The sequence below is a fragment of the Rattus norvegicus genome, chromosome 14 (assembly GCF_036323735.1).
Source record: "Rattus norvegicus strain BN/NHsdMcwi chromosome 14, GRCr8, whole genome shotgun sequence".
NCBI classification, from domain to species: Eukaryota; Metazoa; Chordata; class Mammalia; order Rodentia; family Muridae; genus Rattus; species Rattus norvegicus.
Window position 1 is genome coordinate 71,562,038 of NC_086032.1, and position 23,902 is coordinate 71,585,939.

The 23,902-nt window shown below is 40.6% G+C and overlaps 1 protein-coding gene across 9 annotated transcripts in view; it reads right to left on the minus strand.

Annotated features, from left to right (window-relative positions):
- Positions 1-1,797: 1,797 nt before the first annotated feature.
- Cc2d2a (coiled-coil and C2 domain containing 2A) overlaps positions 1,798-23,902 on the minus strand; it is an 84,518-nt gene continuing 62,413 nt past the window's right edge. For all 9 annotated transcript variants that reach the window (XM_063273468.1, XM_063273470.1, XM_063273469.1 and 6 more), the window contains 12 exons: positions 22,269-22,378; positions 21,093-21,189; positions 20,474-20,572; positions 18,689-18,865; positions 15,095-15,298; positions 12,425-12,514; positions 10,588-10,701; positions 8,900-9,034; positions 8,189-8,311; positions 5,180-5,238; positions 3,288-3,465; positions 1,798-2,104 (listed from right to left, as the gene is read on the minus strand). In XM_063273468.1, coding sequence (XP_063129538.1) covers positions 1,916-2,104; positions 3,288-3,465; positions 5,180-5,238; positions 8,189-8,311; positions 8,900-9,034; positions 10,588-10,701; positions 12,425-12,514; positions 15,095-15,298; positions 18,689-18,865; positions 20,474-20,572; positions 21,093-21,189; positions 22,269-22,378 — 1,575 coding nt within the window. In that variant the 3' untranslated portion in view covers positions 1,798-1,915. The remainder of the gene's footprint in view (positions 2,105-3,287; positions 3,466-5,179; positions 5,239-8,188; positions 8,312-8,899; positions 9,035-10,587; positions 10,702-12,424; positions 12,515-15,094; positions 15,299-18,688; positions 18,866-20,473; positions 20,573-21,092; positions 21,190-22,268; positions 22,379-23,902) is intronic.

Below are 23,902 nucleotides of genomic sequence, written 5' to 3' on the forward strand. Positions count from 1 at the left end.
TCTGAGCCACTTACAGGGCTGTTCCCAAGAGGAAGAATCAGCATGTTTCCTGTCCTGTTTGATCTCAAATTCTTCTTTCTGCCTGAAGGCAAGACCCTTCAGGGGATCTTCCTCTATCACATCTGATCCATATCACTTTGGAAGGGGTCCTTTCTTCTTTCCTATTAAAGCAGATACAGAGCTTCTCTCCCAAAATAGTTTGTCCTTTGTCCAGTAACCTGATATTATCAAAGGTGTCGATTGATTTAAATTAGCAGCCCCCTTTCTCTTTAGACCAGCTCCATTTTGACCTCTCTCCCAGAGGACTTTTAATATAACCATCAAACTTATAACCACACACGTTTTGATAATTAAAGCAGTTCAAAGCAATTAAAGCAATCTAAGCAAATATTACTATTCGCTGAGACAGTGCTCCTTCACTATCCCCTGTCTTGTTCTTACACAATTAATTTTTAATAGATCAAGGCCTAAATTTATTTATCTACACATACTTAAATTCTCCATTTTATGGAGATTAATCTCTAGATGTGTGTGTGTGTGTGTGTGTGTGTGTGTGTGTGTGTGTGTGTGTGTGTATGTATCCCCTTTCTCTTTATATAACTTGAATTAACATCCTTGTATTTAGCTGCAATTAAATTCCCTTCTACTTACTATACAAGCCTATTTCCAGGCTATTTATTTGTCAGCTAAACAATCCCAGAATTCCCGTGTTGCCCACGTTCAAAGAACTCAGCTGCCTGCTCTGGCATAGACCTTTTAAAATTTTCCTTAGTGCATTTTTCTCATTCATTCTCCCTCTTATGGAGGGTAACATCTCTATTTGTTGAGTTAGACTTTCTTTCTACGAGCCTTTGTTTCCTACATTTGAGGTCAAAGGCCTGTATTCTTTATTCCATGTATACTTAAACAACTGCTATATCTCCCTTCTATCCTTAAAAACAGTTAAACCTCATTTGTCTCTCTCCTTTATTTATCTGTTTGTAGGAGGCAAGAAGCCTCTGATTTGTTCTTTCTCTGCCTTCTGAGCAGCTTGTCTCTTTGCACAGCAGAGGCTCCCAGCACCTCCAAGCTCAGACTCTGCAGCAACCCAGAACACAAGAAATGGAGCAGGACCGAAGTTAATAGGAAAGAAGAAAGGGCTTTGGACTCCTTCCAAAGTAATATGGATCAGATACAATGGGGAAGATCCTCTGAAGATCTTGCCTTCAGGCAGAAAAGAATTCCCCCTCCCAACCTGCTGTGTGTGTGTTTGCTTGTGCAGGGAAGAGTGGGGTGGGGATGTTCTATGCACCTAAGTGGGGATTTGGAGTTGTACTAAAAACCAGTAAAGAGTTGCAGTAACAACCTTGTAGAATTACCTTCGTGACCTAATTGTCTCTACAAAACTCTTGTCTTGAAATACTTCATACTAGGGATGAGAGACTTGGTTTGAGTTTCAAGGAGCAAAGGTGTAAAGGACATAGCCACACCTTAGTTGTTTTCTTTTTGAAATCCCCTTTGACATATAAATACAGTTCTTTGCTCACCCCAGCATTGTATTGTTTTCAAGACTGCCAGTGTGTAAATGCTTGCCTTGTTTTTATAAAGTACCATTTTATGAGATCACCAGCATTTACAATATTTGATGCCACAGAGTTGCTCTTTGTTCCTCTGGTCAAGTTATAAAGAGTTAACGTACTAGATCTTGGCGTCGTCATTCTGCTGGACAGAAGGAAGTGAAGGGTACTCCAGACAAGTGCAAAAGTTGGGAGGCTCATAGACAGTCTGGTAGTGCCACGAGGAGACAGACTAAAACAGTTTTGTACAAATAATATTTTATTTTATAATTTCAAAATAATATTTTCTCTTGATTCCATTATAATTTAAAATGTATATTCCAATACTCTTCAGGTGATATAAAAAGCACATTGAAAAATTACCTGTTACGTACAAGGGAAGCAACATAGATCCAAACAGACAAAACGTTTTTGGGATAAGGGTGGATATATACAGCTAAAGCAAACTCAACATTAGGAAGGTCAATGTTATGGACTCCAGTGCTATACACAGCTTCGATCAAAGGCTTCACTTCCGAATAAGGCATGTGAAGAGGAAATCCAGAGAACTGAGGAGAAAGAACATAATTTGTACTCATGAGTAAAGTTTGAAGAAAAATAATTTTTTCTTGTGTAAATTACATAATTCTTAATATTAAACCTTTAGGATAATGAGGTAATTTGTTTCTGTTTACTATGTTAACAAAAAAAATGAAGATTTATTTTTTTCATTACTAGCATATTAATAGTAGGCCCAGTCATTCATTGCTCCCATCTCTCTTAGCCCTTAGTACACACATGGCCCATGTACTCCCACAGACCAGGGAGAGCTAGCCAGTGCATTTCACCCCAGACACAAAAATGAGTTTACAGGTCTGGGCATGTAGTGAGTCTCTGGATACTTGACATGACTTGCTTTGGGCAGTGTGGGCAAATATGTTATGGACTTGTTCTAGCATTTGTCTTTATGAATGAAGTCTGCCTCATGATATTACCACATGGAGGTCAGAGTGGGAAGACTTGCAGAGAACTGGAACACTGCTCAAGTTTACTATGACAATGGAACACATTTTGATGATTAGTTGTTGACTGCATTTTCTCAGTGATCCATTTCGGCTTTCATGTTTATTGTAATGCAGTAATTATGAAATTCCCGTTTTTAGTACTTAGTTATAGCACATGACATATAGGAAGAACCAACAGGTAGTACACCGCATACATGGTTTATTAGTGAGAACTTTTAATGAAAAATCAATCATTATAAGATCATACCCTTAAGTCAGGTGGTGGTGGCCCATGCCTTTAATGCCAGCACTCAGGAAATATAGGCAGGGGGATCTTTGTTAGTTCAAGGACAGCCTGATTTACAGAGTTCCAGGGCATTCCACCCTAGACACAAAAATTAGCCAGAGCCACACAGAGAAATCCTGTCTTGAAAAACAAAAACAAAACAAATCATACCCTCAAAACTTAACCAAAAGTGTTTTCACTTTTGTGTATAGTTTAATGCTTTAGCCAGGTGTTTTTTACTTATTAGAATAGGATACCTTTCATAGAAAGTGTTGTTTCTCATAGGGTTTTATTGGGTTTTAAAATGCTTTACTGCATTTCTTTTTCGGTGTATGTTACCCTACCTCACATATGTGCTTCATGTGTCTGTGTAGATAGTTTAATTCCCCCAAATTATTACTGGGTAGCTTCCAGTTTGAAGATGAGAAAAACCACTGGTCATTTTGTCGCACATGTGCTTACCCTGTAGTCTCCCAGCTGCTTCAGCAGCTCTGCCCTGTGGTCATCTTCTATATCTTCTCCTTGACTTCTTTCCAGCAGAGGCAAGAAGTGGCGCAGGGTGGAGGTACAGTATCTGTTCCATCGGGTCAGGTGGCGTGGCCTCCAGTCCATGATCTTTTCTTTTAGTATTTTTTCAATCCTATTCATAAAAAACAAAAACTTTTTTTTTGTTGTTGTTGTTTAACATTTCCCATGTTGAAACTGTAAGATTTGTTTGCAGTATCGGATTCCAGTGAATGCCTGAATGTTATTTTTTGGGTGGGGTTTTTTTCTAGGCCATTAGCTACTTATGGGTGATCCTTATTCTCAGAAATTATATGCATTCCAACAAGAGATCAACATAGACAGGATAAACAGGAATACAATGCTTAGGATGACACAGGGCTATCTAAATTGAGTACATTCTGTAAGACATTTATCTAAAACATTTTATCTTCCTATTATTCATTGGTAATACAATAAGCAGGTAAATCAGGCCCAGGCATAAGGTTTTTATTATGTTGGGAATCCTAAGTAGCTACAAAGCTTTTAATACCTTGTACCAACATTTGTAACCGAGTTACTTATTTTTAATAGTTTTTAAAAATTGCCTTTAAAATGCCAATTATAGCAGTGGGTTAATAGGCTATGAAGTGTAAACAAAGAATGAGGGAAATTTACCATTTGTTAAGCCATTATTAGCCACAGTGCTAATTTTCTCATACATTTTGAATGATATCCAACAATAATGCTTTGTTGTTGGGGATATTACAGTTTTACAGATGAGACAGTTTATAGTAGGATAAATAACTTGACCAAGGCAAGGACAGTAGCATCCAAGTTAGATGCTGCTTATTCTAAAACCTCTTGGCCATCTTGAGCACAGGCTGAGGGATCTCATTGCTCAGAGGCCATAGCTTCACTTTCTTAGCATTGAATACGTAACCATTGGACTGTACGATGGACTGAGTGAAAAATCATGGGTGGACTGTCAGATTCTTTAAAAATGACGGAATCAATGAATCCATCAGTTAGTATGCTGAAGCCATTAGATGAGACTCGGGATTGTAGTAGGTTGGTTCCTCCTGAGCAGCAGTTCTTAATCCATGGGTTGTGACCCCTTTAGGGATTGACTAATGCTTTGACAGGTCACCTAAGAACACTGGGAAACATTTGCATTATGATTCATAACAGCAAAATTACTGTTATGAAATAGCAATGAAAATTTTATGGTTGGGGGTCACTTCAACACATGAAAATGTATGAAAGGGTCACAGTTTTAGGAAGGCTGAGAACCACTGCTCTAGATGGAGGTCTCACACAAAGGCTTTATGGAGAAATTGGGAATAAATTGGGAATAAATTCCTAGCAGCAATGTCTCAAATATGTCTTTAATCTTGTGTAATTTGACAAACCATTCTTCACACAATATGGTTCAATGGGGATGAAGCACAGATGTTGAAACCGGAATGGTCTATCTGGTGTGGGAAGCCCACTTTAACACTTCACAAGCATATGGACCACTGTGAACCTCAGTTCCCGTGTTTGTGAAACGGAGAGTAAGGTCAGTTTACAGCATTGATGGGACAACAAAGACTCAGGCTTTAACCAGCCTTCTCTATGGGTTAGCTTCACAAACTAGAGGAAGTCCTAATGTTACTAATGTCCACCCCTGTGTGTCATACAACATGTTTATGCTGACTAACTTCTTTGGGTCTAAGCCATGGGGTTTAGACATCACAGCTGTACTTCTGTCTGCAGATATAAAGTCTCAACTACCCTGATCATTTCATACTGATCCAAGTTGAGAGTCTAAAGTTTGTTACCGTGCTTCTAGTGATGAGTTGCCTGTGGACTTATGGGTATTTTATTACCTGTCTTGTAGTTCTGCAGCAGTTGCTTTGTCTGTGTGTTGATAAATTAGCTCTTCAGGCTATAAGAGAGAAAGTTAAGTAAACACCTACATTTAATTTGAATAGGCATTCCTTCTATCGTTAAATTTATCTTAAATTCCACAGAGGTCAGAAAAAGCCCTTAGTGTTGTAGTTATAGATGATTGCTGGAACTGAACTGAGTCCTCTGCAAAAGGAGCAGAATTAACCTGTGAGTTATTACTTCTCTCCCCCCCCTTTTAAGTACTAAAATTTGAGGCTGAATAAGAAAATACAGGCTAAGATGACAAGGAATGTAGAACCAGTGGTAAAGGAAGTGTCATAAATCACAGTGCTCTGTTACTCCTCTGTTACTCCTCAGTTACTCATCTGTTACTCATCTGTTACTCCTCAGTTACTCCTCTGTTACTCCTTAGTTGCAGGTCCCTTAACTTTTGCCACACGAGTAATGATGAACCGAAGTTTTTGATTCAACTGATGTTGAGAACTCACTGTTGCCGAGCACATCACAGGCAGTGGGCATCACTACATGGCTACAAACAAACCCTGCCTTGTTTACAGTGTAGTAAGTAAAGATAACATGGCCCAATGCATTGTGTCTCAGAGTTACACTACAGAATTGTATTCCTAGGACGTCCACATGTTTTTCCTTGTTTTCTAAATTTTAGATTTATTTTTATATACATATAATCTTTTTCTCCCTTTGCATTGTATTAGTGCTAACAACACACTTTTACAGAGCTAAGATTCATTAAGGCAATCATTTGACTACTGCAAAGTATTCTGTCATATAGTATAATGTGGCCCCTGTTGTTCCAATTCTTATGATCGCAGATCTAATTCCTGTGAAAACTCATATATACCACCTTGTCACAGGTGAGAATTTATTCTGGGCAGTGTAAAACTGGTTTGAAAGGTTTATGCCTGGAGAAAATTTCCTGAACAAAACACCAATTGCTTATACTCTAAGATCAAGAATCGACAAATGGGATCTCATAAAACTGCAAAGCTTCTGTAAGGCAAAGGACACTGTGGTTAGGACAAAACGGCAACCAACAGACTGGAAAAAGATCTTTACCAATCCTACAACAGATAGAGGCCTTATATCCAAAATATACAAAGAACTCAAGAAGTTAGACTGCAGGGAGACAAATAACCCTATTAAAAAATGGGGTTCAGAGCTAAACAAAGAATTCACAGCTGAGGAATGCCAAATGGCTGAGAAACACCTAAAGAAATGTTCAACATCTTTAGTCATAAGGGAAATGCAAATCAAAACAACCCTGAGTTTCACCTCACACCAGTGAGAATGGCTAAGATCAAAAACTCCGGTGACAGCAAATGCTGGTGAGGATGTGGAGAAAGAGGAACACTCCTCCATTGTTGGTGGGATTGCAGGACTGGTACAACCATTCTGGAAATCAGTCTGGAGGTTCCTCAGAAAATTGGACATTGAATTACCTGAGGACCCAGCTATACCTCTCTTGGGCATATACCCAAAAAGATGCCCCAACATATAAAAAAGACACGTGCTCCACTATGTTCATCGCAGCCTTATTTATATTAGCCAGAAGCTGGAAAGAACCCAGATGCCCTTCAACAGAGGAATGTATACAGAAAATGTGGTACATTGATACAATGGAATATTACTCAGCTATCAAAAACAATGACTTTATGAAATTCATAGGCAAATGGAGGGAACTGGAAAATATCATCCTGAGTGAGGTAACCCAATCACAGAAAAACACACATGGTATGCACTCATTGATAAGTGGCTATTAGCCCAAATGCTTGAATTATCCTAGATGCACAGAACACATGAAACTCAAGACGGATGATCAAAATGTGAATGCTTCACTCCTTCTTTAAAAGGGGAACAAGAATACCCTTGACAGGGAATAGGGAGGCAAAGATTAAAACAGAGGCAGAAGGAACACCCATTCAGAGCCTGCCCCACATGTGGCCCATACATATACAGCCACCCAATTAGACAAGATGGATGAAGCAAAGACAGGACCCAGATGAAGATCTCTCCTGAGAGACACAGCCAGAATACAGCAAATACATAGGCGAATGCCAGCAGCAAACCACTGAACTGAGAACGGGACCCCCGTTGAAGGAATCAGAGAAAGGACTGAAAGAGCTTGAAGGGGCTCGAGACCCCATATGAACAACAATGCCAACCAACCAGAGCTTCCAGGGACTAAGCCACTATCCAAAGACTATACATGGACTGACCCTAGGCTCTAGCCTCATAGGTAGCAAGAATAGCCTAGTAAGAGCACCAGTAGCACCTTGGTCCTGCTAAGATTGAACCCCCAGTGAACATGATTGTTGGGGGGAGGGCCGTGATGGGAAGAGGATGGGGAGGGCAACACCCATATAGAAGGGGAAGGGGAAGGGTTAGAGGGATGTTTGCCCCGGAAACCAGGAAAGGGAATAACAATCAAAATGTAAATAAGAAATACTCAAGTTAATTAAGAAAAAAAATAAACAAACAAATAAAAAAAAAAAGAAAGGTTTGTGCTATGGTAAAAAGGTATTTTATATTACAAACTTAGTTTTTTGTGTGTCCAGCCAAACATGTTTAATAAATAATATCCATGCTTACAAATTGGAATCTACTTGTCAGACTATGAAATTAATCTTATGAATGGGTTGGACCTGTAGTTTGATTTCATCTTTAGCACTTAAGAAATTAATTTAGTGACTTAACATTATACAAGTTTAGCTGTATTTTTATGATTCTGTTTAAGTCATATAGTTCCTATATTAAAACTTCCAAATATGTCTAAAATGTTTTTCATATTTGTGAATGTATGTTTCTTCACATAAATTCATCTCACTAGAAAACTAATATTTTATATTTTATATGAATTTAGTAAATTACATAACTAGGAGTAGAATTGAGGGCCAACAAATATGTAGTTACTTTGTATAAAGATTTCATATCTTTTTTTCCACATTTGGCTTTAAGTAGAATATTTATACCTGAACACTGGACAGGCCAGGATATGGAAGGCTTCGTGAAAAAAAAGATTTCCATAGTTTGGGCTTTGTGACATCAAAATTTATTCTTAATGGCGAATCATGGTGTTGAATATTAAACCAAATCTAAAAAAAAGTACATTAGGATATATGTTAGCAGATATGTACACAGATGTGTGTCTATGATATAGGGAGAGATAGTGATCAAGCAAAGATTCACACAGGCTACAGTTTTCCATTAAATTTTAAGTTTCTATGAATTTTACAATCAGTTATATATCTTGGTTGCCCTCCCCCCATACACACACACACACACACACACACACACACACACACACACACACACACACTGTACTTTTTTAAAAGTGAAACCCAATCTTCTCTGGTGATCTGGTGAGCAGTTTGCTTTGACAGAAGGAACTGGGCATTGTAAGCTCTGTTGTGGGCAAGAGAGAGCCAGGATAGAAATTGGATCCTCTGAATCTAAATAGTTTAGTTTTTTTTTTAATTTCTGTACTCTTCTTCAGGTGACTAATTAAACCAAGTTTAATTTAGGACTAATCAAAGTGGGCACTTCTACCAATTCTGCCAACTTATATTTATATAACTATTCATTTAAATACTCATGTAAACAGTCTTTACCTATGTAAAATATGTAAATAAATTGGTCAACCTAAAATATAATCATATTTAAGAGGAAATGGTAATACTCACATTATCAGGACCAATTAAACAGCCCACACTTTTCAAGGGGCAGAATGCATCAAATTGTCCGTAACAATGTCCACTGCAGGGATTCCATATTAAATAGTAATTTTTCTCCCAAGTTAGCACATAGGCAGTTGGACCCTGAAAATAAATAGCTATTAAAATATTTTCCAGTTAATTATAAAACAAGTTTATAGTGGTTTGTAGAATTCTTTTAAAAAATGATTATGTTTTGTGTGTGTGCGTGTGTGTTTGTGTGTACACACGCACATGCTTGCGTATGCTTACTTTCTTGCGTGTTTCTTGCGTGAGGAGTTATAGGAGTGCAATAGACCTCCTAGAACATGATCTATAGGCTGTGAGGTCTACAATATGGGTGCTGAGAACTGAACTTGGGTCTTCTGTGAGAGCAGTAAGTATTCTTTTTTTTTTCTTTTCTTTTCTTTTTTTTTTTTTTTTTTTTCGGAGCTGGGGACTGAACCCAGGACCTTGCGCTTGCTAGGCAAGCGCTCTACCACTGAGCTAAATCCCCAACCCCAGCAGTAAGTATTCTTAACTGCAGATCTATCTCTCCAGCTCCCAGAACAACTCCATTTAGAAACTTCTGCTTTCTAAATTTGATGGCTAATGGATTTAGCAGAAATATGTTTTTAAAATCTTGGATTTGATACTAGTATACTGCAGTTATAGTATTGTGTTACCCAATCAGTATGTTTGAAGGCTTGCTGAAGAACTCTTGTTAGTGGGATTCTTTCCAGGGCCAGTAAAGTTGCCATTTGAATATTCAGAAGGCTGCTTATGCCAAAATACTTCCTTAGTTCCTAATAAAGTGATTTACCTTTGATACACATAGGTACATAACACATAGATACATAACACATAGATTTAGAACCAAGCTGTTGAGATGAAGGAGTTTTACTTCCTACTTGGAATAGTCATATTTTGTGAATTCTTTTTTTTTTTTCAGTGAGCATCATTTATTGCTGATGCATGATTTCACCTGGTGTCACACACAGCCTTGGAGTTATGACAGAATTTGCTGAGGGCCATAAAAGCTAGAACAGAGGCCCATGTCTTTTTTGCCTTGTCTTGTATTAGGTGGTAACTCAAGGGATATGCACCTCAAGGATTCTAGAGCATTGTGGCTTCTTTCAGACACCATTTCAGAAGGGCTGCTACATCATGTGAACATTTAATCTTGGACCCAGAATCACTCATTGTGCCCCAGCTGTTAGTATTTGCAGTGGGGTAGGGGATACGCTGGGAGTCACCAAGTTTGTACACTAATAACATTGACACAGTAGCAGAACAGAGCTGCCAACGTCCCTTCTAATGTGTTTAATTGGTGTGTTCGCCACTTCCTCCCAAATGAGCAGCAGTGAAAGGAAAAGGGTAAATGGAGAGAATTCCCTATACCCCATTAGTGTGATACTGCCAAGGGACTGAGACTGGGAGAGCACTGATGAAGTAGGTGCATCAGATAGGGATTGTCATGGTACAGTGTTCAGGTTTGCCAACACAGTCTGAAGCAGAGGGCCCTGAGTATGCTGTTAATGGATACCACCACTCCGTGCTGAGTCTCTGCTCTGGCACTTCCATAGCAATTCAAAGTACGGTCCTGAAAACACCCTGCCCATGAAAAGCATCTAGATAGATAGCCACAGTCTTGTTAATAGCATCCTAACTGGCCGTACCTCAGGAATCGCGTTGCCCATCACCAGCCATGCCTTCTTACCCAGGAACAGAAAGTAATTGCATAGCAGTACTGCGTGCTCTTCTTCATCCCCTGCCAGGAGATCAAGGAATTGCTGTAAGAAAGAAAAAAACAAAACAACAACGAAAAACATTACGTCAACTGTTTCATTCTAGATCGACCGTGCAGGATTTTATTTGCTTTGTGGTTCAGAGTGGTCTGACACTTGATAGGTAGTCCAGGCTGGCCCTGAACTGGCAATCATCTTACCTCAGTCTCCTTCCCCCAAGCACTGGGATTAAAGGCATGCATGTCCCATCACATTAGGATCTCAAGCAAAATGTAATGTTGAGATTAGTGCCTTAAAGTATCAATCTTCTAATTTTGTTAAAATTCTGATTCTTTAGTGGACATCATGTTTTCTTTAACATTGATGCTGATGAATGAATATCTAGAATCAATAGAGTGGAGTGGATAGAAACAGTAGCTTTCCATGTTCTCACTTTAATGTGTATCTGAGTGTTAAACATTTTCTCATTGTTTACTCATTTTCTCAGTGCATTACATTGCTCGATTATCCCAGAGCAGTGTTTTGAGAGTCGTACTCTTCTTATCCAGCCTTGCAGATGAGGTGGAGGCAAAGATGAGGTAGTAACACCTCTGAGGTGGGCACCTAGTCCAGCCCTGCTCTTCTGTTATTTTGGTCTTTATTTCCATGTATCCTCTGGAGAAAGAGATCCCTCCTGGCTAAAATCCGTATGTCTGAAAATGTCTAGACTTGTGTTGCCAAAATGCAACTGGGAGCAAAAAAGTTAAAGGTATGCTTAGGACATTCACCAAAGAAAATGTATATGTTAAATTTTATGGAGACATCAGACAACTTGAAATCCAGAATCCTATTAAACACTTGTGGTGCTATAGGTTTGTTCTGCCTTGTATCACCCTGTGAGCCATGATTTAGTCCAATGTATGTGGTAGTGACTAAGAAATACACACTGAATATATTTGACATGGTATACCTTGGGAAGCCCCACAGATTGAGAAATTTCTTCATGTAGCATGAGATTTAGACTGTTTCTAATCAAAGTTTTGATATTATTAATGCAGTATTATGACAGTACAGAATTAAGATAGGTGAAATGTTATTCTCATTCTCTGTGTGAATAATACTTCAAAACAATACTTTTCGGAGGCAGTGGGAGGTTGCTAAGGATCAACCTTTATCCTTGCACCTCTCGGCAAACATTTACTACTGAATTACATCCCCAGCCCTATTTTCTTTTTTTTAAATTAATCAATTTATTTTTACACTCCAGATTTTATTCCCCTCCTGGTCCACCCTCTGACTGTTCCACATCCCATATCTCCTCCCCACCACTCTTGACGGTTAGGTGCGTCTTCTCTGACTGAACCCAGACCTGGGAGTCCTCTGCTGTATATGTGTTGGGGGCCTCATCTCAGCAGGTGTATGCTGCCTGGTGGGTGGTCCAGTGCCTGAGAGATCTCGGGGGTCCAGGTTAATTGAGACTACTCGTCCTCCCTCCTACAGGTTGTTCTCCTCCTCAGCTTCCTCCAGCTTTTCCCAAATTCAACCAGAGGGGTCAGCAGCTTCTGTTCATTGGTTGGTGCACATATCTGCATCTGACTCTATTTTCTTTAGCTTCTGAAGTTTGACAGAATCGAACCAGGAAGAAAATCATTTCAGAATTTAGCTCATCCTGCTAACAGATGGCCAAGTAGGTTTTTATAATAACTCATGAAGAATGCAGTTGAAGATTATGCAAGCCGTTCACTAGTGTGTAGTTAAGGCAGTGAAGCAGCGAGGAAGGAAGACTCACATCAGATGTGCTCCACAGGTCACAGACTCCAGCAAACGAAACGCTGTCAGGCAAGAAAGGGATCAAGGACACATACCGGGCTACCAGCTCCTGTGTAAAGAAAATTAACTTTACAGATAACTTCCAGGAAATAGAAAGCTGCATCGCCACTTAGTTTCTTAAAAGAAGTTTCATGTATGTGTGAAGCATGAAACTGGTGTTCACAAGGTGCTTACATTAATATCTTCATCTCCTCCTAAAGCCATGCAGAAGGTTATCTGTATAATCTTACAACGAGGCTGGCCCTGCCCCTTTCAAATGTCCTTATCTCCCTCATTTCTTTTCTCATCTGTATTTCCTTGGTTTTTGACGCACAAGACTCTTTGTTCTGTACTTTTCTTAGTCTATCCCTGAAACCAGCCACTCCTCCATGGAACACTGGTTCATTTTAGGAGGGGACAAAATATTGGAGTCAAATTTGGTCACAATTTTTTCATCTGTCAGGGGGATAATTATATGTTATTGCCTTTCCATGTTTATGCTTCTATGAATTTCATTTTAAGAATTTGGATATTTGGGGTCCAATGAGATGGCTCAGTCGGTATGCACACTTGCTGTTTGAGGTTAATGGCCTAAGTTTGAGTTTTGGAACACATGCCTGGGGGTTTCAATGAGAATGGCTCTCATAGTCATATATTTGCGTACTTGGTCCCTGTATACAAAGGATTAAAGCTGTGTTACTGGGGGCAGGCTTGGGATTTCAAAATACCTGTGTCATTCCCAGTGCATGTGTTCTCTCTCTCTCTTTCTCTCCCTCTCCCCCTCTCTCCCTCTCTCTTCCCCTCTCCCTCTCTCTCCCCCTCTCTCCCTCTCTCTGTTTCTCTCCCTCTCTCCTCTTTTTTCTCTTTCTCTCCCTCTCCCCCTCTCTCCCTCTCTCTTCCCCTCTCCCTCTCTCTCCCTCCTCTCTCTCCCCCCTCCCTCCTCCCTCTCTCTCCCCCCTCTCCCTCCTCCCTCTCTCCCCCTCCCTCTCTCTCACTCCCTCTTTCCCTCTCTCCCTCCCTTTCTCCCTCTCTTTCTCTCTCTCCTCCCCTCTCTCCCTCTCTCCCTCTCTGTCTATATCTCTCCCCCTCTCTCCCCCCTTCTTCTCTCCCTTTCTCTCTCTCTCCCCCTTCCTCTCCCTCTCTCCCTCTCTCCCTCTTCCCTTCCCCCCTCTCCCTCTCTCCCTCTCCCCTTCCCCCTCTGCCTCTCTCTCCCTCTCTCCCCTCTCCCTCTGTCCCTCTGTCCTTCTGTCCCTCTGTCCCTCTCTCCCCCTCCCTGCTTCCTAGTTTTGGATCAGGATGTGAGCTCCCAGCTATTCCTCCAGCAGGTCTACATTCTACCATCATGGACTCTAACCTTCTGAACCCATAACCTCCCAAACTCTTTAGAAGTTGTCTTGATCATATTTTACCATAGCAACATAAAAGTAACTAAGTCAGAAGTTGGTATTAGGATTGGGCTATTGTGTTACACATCTGCCCATGTGGATTTTTTAGACAGATGTAGAAGACTTTGAGACTTTGAACTAGAAAAAGTGCATGAATACTGTAAGCAGAGTTTAATGGGCCATCCTACTAGGATCTTGAAAGACAGTAATGTTGAGAGCTATGTGAACTGTGGAGTCCCAATTCAAGAGGTTTCAGAAGAGAACAATATTAGAAACTGGGATAGATAACATTTTGGGTGATAGTTTGGAATTACATGTCTGCTTTATCTTCATGATTTGTTTGCTCTGTCCCTCAGCCTTGAGGCTCATCAATACCCAGACCTAGTCATGAGTTAATAGACAACCTGAGATCAAACACTATTTCAGGTTATCACTCTAGTGTACTCTGCTTTCTTCTTTTTGATTTCTTTTCTCTTCGTTCTATGGTAGCCATAACTTTAATAATGTTTGGAATATTCTAAACAGTCTTCCTGGGAGAAGTTCATGCATATTTACAATACCAAGCAGAACACAAACCACTGTTGTGGGCACTAAGGATGCTGCTCAATGGTAGAGCAATGCCCAAGGCCTGGAATCAACCAGCAAATCACAAGTCCCTATTTAGTTTCCTATAGAAATTAACTATATATAGTGAAGTCATATCTATATCTATTTGTCTATATGCCTATATCGATCTATATCATTCTCACTATATTAAAAACTTAGAAACAGTTACTCCCTTTACTATGCATAGCCTCACAACAGTTATGGGTTCACTTAAAATTGGCTTAACATATATATGGCTCATAGTCATTCATGTATGGTGAATTTTACGGTGGGTATGGAGTTTTGAAGCCAGTGAATGGTTCGTGTCTATTTAGTGTCTTAGTGTGAGTTCACGTTAGGAACGCTTATAGCATTAGGTAGAATACTGAGTAGTTATTTTGGTATAGCCTAATGCATACCAAATTTGATTTTGAAAGTTTTCTATGTTAATTTTTTAGTACCTAATATAAAACCTAATATAAAATATAAAAAGGATATATAGTAAGCACTCAGTTATCTATGGAAAGAACGAACCAAGGATTCTCATCATCTTTGGCACTTTCAGATTCCCCAAATAAAAGAAATCCTCATTGCAGTAAAACATTTTGAATCATTTTGACAGTATATTGAAATTTTAAATCCTTTTTTGTAACAGCACTGACTGGCCATGGCAGACTCACCGCGGTTGCCTGTGGGTTGTTGGGGTAGACGTTAAGGAGCTCCTGAGGAGGGTTTAAAGGCTTGAGGTAACGCGTAATAAAAACTGTTTTTCCGTTCATGTCAGTCACTGTTGTGAGGCATTGACGCTGGGGGAATTTTAAGGCACATTCAGCTTGAAATTTCTCTGTTGCTTGAAGTAATTTCTCATCTTCCTGGGTGTCAAACTTCAAAAAGAAATACTTCATGGGGGTATATATGATTACAGGAGACAAAACATTCAGATTTCATAGACACTATGTACTGAATTTGTGGTTTGGGAAGTATGATTAAATGATTCTTAATAAAGTCATTTTTCTTGGTATCTCTGCAGCTTTATTTAATTGTATTGATAATTTAAGAATCAAAATAATACTTAAATACTAATTTATATTCAGTAAGACCGAAAGAAAGTAGTGAATTGACAAGCCTTATGAAAGTTATTAGATTAATAAAACAAACAAAAAAGCCCATACAAGTTAAAGGCTGGAGTACTGATCTGCTTGCTGAGCACAAGCAACAGAGTTTTCTGTGTGCTCTGAGTCCGTCTTCTGAAGGGGGAGAGCGTTCAGAATCCCATGTCAAAGGGAATGGGTACAGATGCCTGGGGTGGAACTGTCAAGTCAGACATTGTTGTGATTTTAGAAAAACAGAAAATTACGGAGCAATAAATGATTGAATTTATACTTTTCCTTTAAATTGATTTCTTAAATTTGTCGTTTACTCACTTATGTAATCATTTGAAAAATATTCCCCAAGAGTCTAAAAGATTCCAGACACTCTGGATTAAGGAGTAAGAAAATCTCAAGGACCTTGTAGAGAGGAAGAAAGATAACCAAACAACAGCCGAGGAGTTTGAGCAGATTCTACAGGACACTAAGGGGAGACCTAGGCGGATGCAGGGGAAGCAGCTGCAGGTACTGACCCGAGCAAGAGATCCTGAGCCAGTGCAGGTGTTGGCCTCTCTGGCTGAGAAAAGTGTGGCAGAGAATGTCTCAGCTTCTTGGAGTCAAATGCTCTTCTGCATCTTGAAGGGAGGGGCAGTATTTGACCTTTTGCTTCCTGTACCAGGCACCTAATATACACATGCTGGCACCTAGTCACTATCAAGTCATTAATATGCATTTAGGACACCAGCACCTAAGGAGAAGTGTGCTGTTTGTGATGTGAGAAGTGTCATGGAAAGGCCAAATATTACAAGAATTTGAGTTGTTTATTCTGAAGCAAATCTCGACGGAATTAACAAACTCAGGTTTATTCAGAATGCATGTAGCAGATTCTTAGCTGGTTCAGTTCCTTGACCTGTCAGTTAATGAGACATTTGCAGAAAACAGAATATGTTCGTCCTACCATGGAATAGTCAATTGTGACGACCTTCAACTGACTAGAGATACCCGTTAGCTCTGCACTGCTTCTCTAAGAAACAGTTCTGGCAAGTGAAGCCGAGCTCCCCAAATGGAGGAGATGTTCAGACAGTCAGTGAAGTCACTTGCAGACAAAGGGAAATAGTAAATGGGCCAAAAGTCATTTCTCCTTCTCTACTAGAGATTGTACCCAGTGCCTTGCACATGCTACACACATGGCTGGATTTCTTTATGGCATTCACAGGCATCTACAGTTCATGGCCAAGGGATCACACATACACTGGCACCCAGCACTTGTCCCCTGCAGGCAGTAAACAAAAGCAGCTAGTGAAAGCGTTGGCTGATGGATTATAAAAGAAGATGCTCAGTACCTTCTTAAGCATGCCACTCATCTACCACAGGCAATAAGAAAGAAATGACAGAAAAACAGTATTACAACCAGCTTTGAAGGCTTCTAACCAAACATCTACAGTCAGGGATGTTAAAGTAAGTACTTTATGGTTGCTACTGACTTACAAAACTTTTGCTCTAGTAAATACTTTAAAAAAAATCATTTCGAGTTGGATGAAGGTGGAGGGACGGTTCTAATTTGCCATCTTAAAAAGTTGCTGTTAGGGGGTTGGGGATTTAGCTCAGTGGTAGAGCGCTTGCCTAGGAAGCGCAAGGCCCTGGGTTCCGTCCCCAGCTCCGAAAAAAAGAAAAGAAAAAAAAAGTTGCTGTTAGTGGGAAACCATTTCTAGGCTGTGGTCCCTAGTATTTCAGGGTAACTCTTTCTTTAACAGCTTGTGGGGGATATCGCAGGGGGGCCTTTCTACCTCTCCATCTATAGGATATCATATCTTGGCTGTCATATGAGAGGACAATGGAAAATGCTGCATACAGCCACAGGGGCGGAGAATTGTCACCAAAGGCAGCAACAGGTTGTCAGGCTAAGTTTGAAGTCAGAATTCTGTCTTTGGTCTGAGAGCATTTGTGTGTGTGTGTGAACATGCTTGTGGTTTTTCTCCTGAGCTCACACCTAGAGACAGACATTCAGAGTATTTCACTTTCTGAAAATAATCTGACATGGATCCAACCTGCTTTCTTGGGAAGCTCAGTGTTAGCAATGAAGCCGAGGATCTGAGATTAGATTTTTAGTACACTTGTGTTTTCCCAAACTTTTCCTTTCCTGAACAGGCCTTGCTGGTGAGCACTAGTCCTACTATTTCCCTCTGCAATACTAGAAAAACAGCAAAACAGAGGTGAGCTCAGTTATCCATCTCCTCTTCAGACTTAATGACAGTTGGAAACCCAGGATTCACACGGTAAGTTACAACACAGTAACCTGCAAGTTAAGTTTACACATGATGTAATGTAAGCATGGTAGACTTCGTTATGGTTTTGAGACAGGTTCTCACTTACGTAGACCAGGCTGGCCTCAAACTCAGAGATCTGTTTGCATCTGCTGCTAATCTCTCCTGGGATTAAAAGTGTGCACCTGTTACACAATAGACTTTTCATCTCCTTTTGTAGGCCATCCTTCCTCTAGTGCCTAAAGATTGCCTATTACATCTTGGATACCCAGTAAGATGTGTGAATGCGTACAATGGAGAGTTAAACGTTAACGTCTGCGGGATGCTGCGTATGTGGCTCTAGATAAATCCAGACTCATTTCCCCAGCTTTAAGTTGGAGACCCAGTGCTCAGGAAAGAGCAAAGACTTCAAACAGTGATGCTGCCTGAAAGTTCTACGAGCTTTTCTGGAGCTGTTTAAGACACATACAGTTTTTTCATAAGGCACCTTGTTATCTATGAAGGTCACCTGACTTGATGACTGTGCGAACTGATTGGATGCATAGTACAGCCAGGGACCCGAGGTCAAAGACGGAAAACTTTCCTTGCATGCTTGCCAGTAAATGTCAAATAGTAATCTGATTTTCTAATTGTCATACTTCATTTTATTCACATGGAAAACATTGTTCTAAAAGCAGGACATGTTTACATTTGTCTGGCTTTCCTGTAAGCTGGGGTTGCTGACTGCCTTAAGGACTTGGTGAAGAGCAAATGCACGTGTGTCTGTTCCTTCCTCACCTCAGGTCCTAGCCGAAAGTGTAACAAATGGAGATTTCAGTCGGAGAACTTCTGTGGATACACTTCAGTCAAAGTGTATAAAAGCCTGGCAAGCATCCCTTAGGCTTCAGCATCCCCCATGGCTTTCCAGATTGTACCCCATTACCTTTTCTCGAATTGGCTCCCCAGGAACCAGTTGAGGCTCAATAGTAATAAACAGGGTGATGTAGGAGCCTTCACTCAAGCTTCGGGCAGAGTCAAAGGCTCGTTCCATGATAATGTTTCGCTCCTTACTATAGCCCAGGAGAACTGGAGGAATGTCTATTTTAAATGTGCCATCAATCTGTGAAGAAAACATGGCTTGGTAAGTACTGTTGTGATTATTTTTTTTTTTTTTTTTTTTTTTTTTGGTTACAGAAGTTCAGAGGGAAGGGCCATTTCTCATGATCTAATGCATCAGATAAACACTAAGCTCCATCCAGGCTAGAACCCCTAAGTTCTCAACAGAAAGGGCTGTATACTTCCTTGACTGCTTTTCTTTGTTTGCTACGGAGTGCACTGGTTAGGAAAGCTTCCTGGATTCAAATCTTGTCTTAAACGCCAAGTGCTTCAGCTGCCTCATTTGTAAGAAGAAGAAAAAAACAGGACCTAATTTGTAGGGCTGTTGTGAGCAGGGACTGAGCTAAGAGATGAAGGCACTGAGAACAGTATCGTGTGTGGTGCATGCTCCCTGGTGGGCAGCCTTCCCTTTCTGATTTCCCAGCTTTCCTTCTCTGCCTTCCAGAACCTTAACTACGTTTCACGGCTTAGGTCTAGTGTCATCTCAGAGTTACTTTGCTAACTCTCTGTCCTCATATGTAGCTTGTTTCTTTCACTAATGCTTTAGCATTTTCTGCTTGACTTCAGTAGTGAGTACTTGCCACAGTGTAGATGATTGCTCTGCAAAAATGACTTTTGTTTTAGCTTCTCTGTGTCATCTCTCTGTGCTTTATAGCTGTGTTTTTAACTGTAAGTATATATGCCTCCAGAGGCGAATTCCTGCAGGATGAGCTGTAAGAGCGTGGGTGCTGCCCCCACATGCAAAGGAGGCAGACACATCAGGGCGTTAAGAGGAAGGATTTTTAAATAACCTCCAAACCTGAGTTCAAGTGTCAACCATTACAGGCAGCTTCACTTGTAAGATGCTATGCTCTTTAATTTATTTCTTTTAAAGTCTATTAGAAGAGGGACTATAATTCTCACTGCAAGTGTATCACTGCACATCCTGTATACCTGTAGACTGTCCCATTGGCTACGATTGAAGTTCCAGCTTATGCTTGACAGCCAAACTGAGCTTCTTAGAGTAGCAGTTAGTTTGGGTCTCCACCTGGAGGTCCTGGTGTATGTCGTTATCACAGCAGCACATAATTTCCTACTGCAATAGATTTAATTCTGGGACACCAAGAAATTCCAGAATCTTCAGCTGTCTCAGTAGACTTACAAAGGCATGAAAGAATTGCCAACCTCATGGAATCCTTAAGCTGAACCATATGTCTGCAGAGGGTGTCATTGTCAAGCATGCCTGTGTTAATGATTTTTTTCATGCTTTAAATAGTAATATCGATAGGGTGCCTGTGACAAACCGGGCTGTCAACCGCCCTGTTTTTTGCATTCATCCACTTCACTTGTGTCATCTGTGACAGTTTCTCACTTTGTCCCACATTCTTCATTTCTGTGTTGATGTTTTAAAGACTCTGAGATTCACATTGTCACATCTTAGCTGATAAGGCAAAGGAACAGGGGTGTTGGACATATACACCATGCAACAGTGATGCGAGGTCAATAATTTGATGTGGTGATCTTCATTTGTCCAAGCTCTGTGCACATACATTTTCACAGCTTTGAGAATTTAACAGTAAGGATAGCTAGAGGTGTTTCCTAGTCTCATCTAATTCCGACTTTAGTTACTTACCCTCGCTTGGAAATAGATAGTGCTAAATGGGATTTTCACACATCCTAACCAGTGTCTCTCAATACGGGTGTGGATTCCACTTCCTCTTTCACGATCATCCTAAAGGAAGCATGAGAAGTACTAATTATTTAAGCACTTCAGACATTTATGTCAGTAACGGTGTGCATGTGAACAGCTATGGATAGGTGCTCTTGACCATGCTGTGCATATGGACACCAGAACTCAATGCCAATATGTTTCCTACTTGTTTTGACACCTTTGAGACAGGATCTCCCATTGAATGGGAGATTGTTATTTCAGCTAGACCAGTGGAGTCTGGGCAAGCCCTAGGATTCCTCTACCCTCAATAGGGGTACAACATCCCACTCAGCTTTTATGCGTGTGCTAGGATTCCAAACTGAGGCTTGGCAGTGGGCACTTTGCTTATTGAATCTTTGTCCCAGGCCCCATAATTAATTTGCCAGTAGGAAAGTGTCAGGGTTTTCCCTAACCCTGGAAGAGGAAATATCTGCAGACACAATTGCCAATGCTTTCCCCCTATACTCAGGACCTAAACAGTGGTAGGAGATCTGAATATACATGCAGAGTTCAGATGACTCCCTTACAACTGGAAACTCACCTCTAGGATATCATACAGCACTTCATCAAAGATGTTAATGTACACATCATCCTTTACCGACTGTAAGCTGGCTGTGCTGTAGTCCCCATTCGGGGCCCTGTGACCACACATGAAGAGATCATGAAAACAGGCAAAACAGATGCTATGAATGCTCAATGTTAATGCTTCCAAAATGCCTAGTTGGAGCACATGCAGTCCTTTGATCCCAAGGAGCTCTTACACAGGGCATAAATACATGTTTTAAGTGTACACTCCAATGGGACTGGATCTGAACTTTGGGCTCTGTAGATACAAATCCTATACTGGCTTGTACTGGTAAATACTGTATTCCCTAAACTCCATGCTAAGTCTTACAAGGATCTTAGCTGCCAGGGCCTGAGATAGCTCTGTGGAAGGTACAATGTCTCCAGCCAACTTTCTAAGTACCTGCTAGTCATGAACGTCCTGCTAGACTGTGACTGAAGAAATGGCACCTGCTACTCCTCACTCTCCTGCACAAAGTCAAACAATACAAGGGTGAGAGAATTCTTTCCTGGACCGTGGTCACCAAGGCCCAGCTATGCCTGTTAAACATGTCCCTCCATAGCAGGACTAGAGACTGGAGTCTCATAGATACAGACAATCGTCATCTGATCTTCCTGTGCTTGCTTTGTTTATGTTGGTAGTGACCATGCCTTCTTTTAATTACTTCTAAATTCTACCTTAATTTGTCTTTCATTCCTAGGATCTCTCACATGGGACACAGAGTACACGTAACATCTACCACTGAAGCCTTTAAACTATCTTTCCTGTAAGGGTTTTAATTTCTTCTTCATGAAAGTTGAGGGTTAATTTAGGTCATTTTGGGTAATAAACTAGTAAAAGCCTTTGGCTGTAAGTAGTCAGAGACTGGAGAGAAGTAGATTGTTCCAAAAGGGAGCGTGATTTTACAGTGAGTCTTACTATGTAGCTCTGACTGGCCTGGCACTTGCTGCAGAGACCAGGATGCTCTTGTACTTACAGAAATACACCTGCCTCCACCTCAGGATGTTGGGGTTAAAGGCATGCACCACCGCACCCATCAACTTCACTCAGCTGACCCACAGAGAGAGGCTGCCTCTGGCTCCATTTTCCCCACCATGACACTTTGTTCTGATTCAGCCACTCTAGCTCCTTACGAAGGAGAGTTCCACTTACCTGAATGGAAGTTCAAGTTCTTCATTCCAGCTGGGATTTGGACCTTCAGCTGTAGTTGTGTGACAAATTGTTCTTTGAAAAGAGACCTCTACAAAGGGCCGGACTAAGACCTGAAAGTCAAAAGCAAACCCATATCTGTACTGATAAGTCATTTTGTTCTTGACAGAAGGAGCTATGATTATCAAATATGTGAACATTTTCTATCTCAGGCAAAGTAGTACATGCTTATTAAGTAGTATTTTTTCAGAAGAAAACGAAACAGGACCCTGTTCAGGAGTTTATAGGTAAATTTTTAATAGTGAAATGAAGAAAAGGGAGATTTCTTCAATGTAGTCACACTGGGAAGAAGAAAGAAAGATTTAGTTACCACCTCCCAGGTCATCTTTGGAATCTTTTTAAGATTTATTGTTATTTTATCTAACACACCAGAAGAGGGCATCAGACCCAATTATTACAGATGGTTGTGAGCCCCCATGTGGTTGCTGGGAATTGAACTCAGGACCTCTGGAAGAGCAGTCAGTGCTATTAACTGCTGAGCCATCTCTCCAGCCCCTCTTTGGAATCTTGAGGTGAGGGCAGGCTTAAAATAGAAAACAAGACATACGTACAACTAAACAGAACTGGCCAAGGCCTGGTTCACTGGCCAAGACTGGCTGAGTCCCAGATCTTTTCCACAAGGATATTTGACAAAATTGTACATCTTTTCCAGGAGACATGTTTCTCCTTTTATGTCCCTAGGGCTTCTGCCACTCAATCAGACCAAGCTGCCCCAAACTCATTATGAAGCTGAAGATGACCTTGAAGTGTGTGTGTGTGTCTGTCTGTATGTATATGTATATATATATATATATATATATATGTAAATATATGTGTGTATATATGTGTGTGTGTACACATCTCCCATAAAGAACCATTAATCTCCCTCATCTGGTAAAACAAGTATTTACAGAAAGCCACACTTCCCCTGAATTCCTGGAATTTGATCCTCTTGTGACTGGACCCCATCCCCTCTCCTACATTTCCTTTGTGATTCTTTCAAAACTAGCCAATTGTGAAAGACTGAGAGGCAAGAAGACACAGTCACCACCTGTGTAAGTACAAAGACCAGGTGGATTTCTTGCCTCTGTGCTCCCCAGCCTCTTTTGGATTCTGGTGCACCCATTTTGCAAAAGGATTATTGCTTTGCTGAACTGTTTTCAAATTGTGTGTGGGTTTTTTGTTTGTTTGTTTTATCTTTTTTGTGCTATACCAAGATTATTTTTTGTTCCAAACATTTGGAGGCAGGATTTTTATCACGTAACACTGACTAGCTTTGAACTCCTTTTGTAGACCAGGCTGGCCATGAAACAAGATCTGCCTCTGGAGTGCTAGGACTTTAAAGGCATGTGCAACAATGGCTGGTACCCAGCAGAGGCCAGAAGAGGGCATCATGTCCCTGAGACTGTCGTTACAGGTGGTTGTGAGTTTTGAGGAGGGGATAGGGCCTCTGAAGGAAGTCATATGTGCTTAACTGCGAGCTGTCTCTCTAGCTTCTGACCTGGAACTTCTGATCCTTTTGTTCTACCTCCCAAGTGCCAGGATCTTAGACAGTTTACTCAATGCCAAGGATCTAATGCAGGGCCTCATGAATGCTA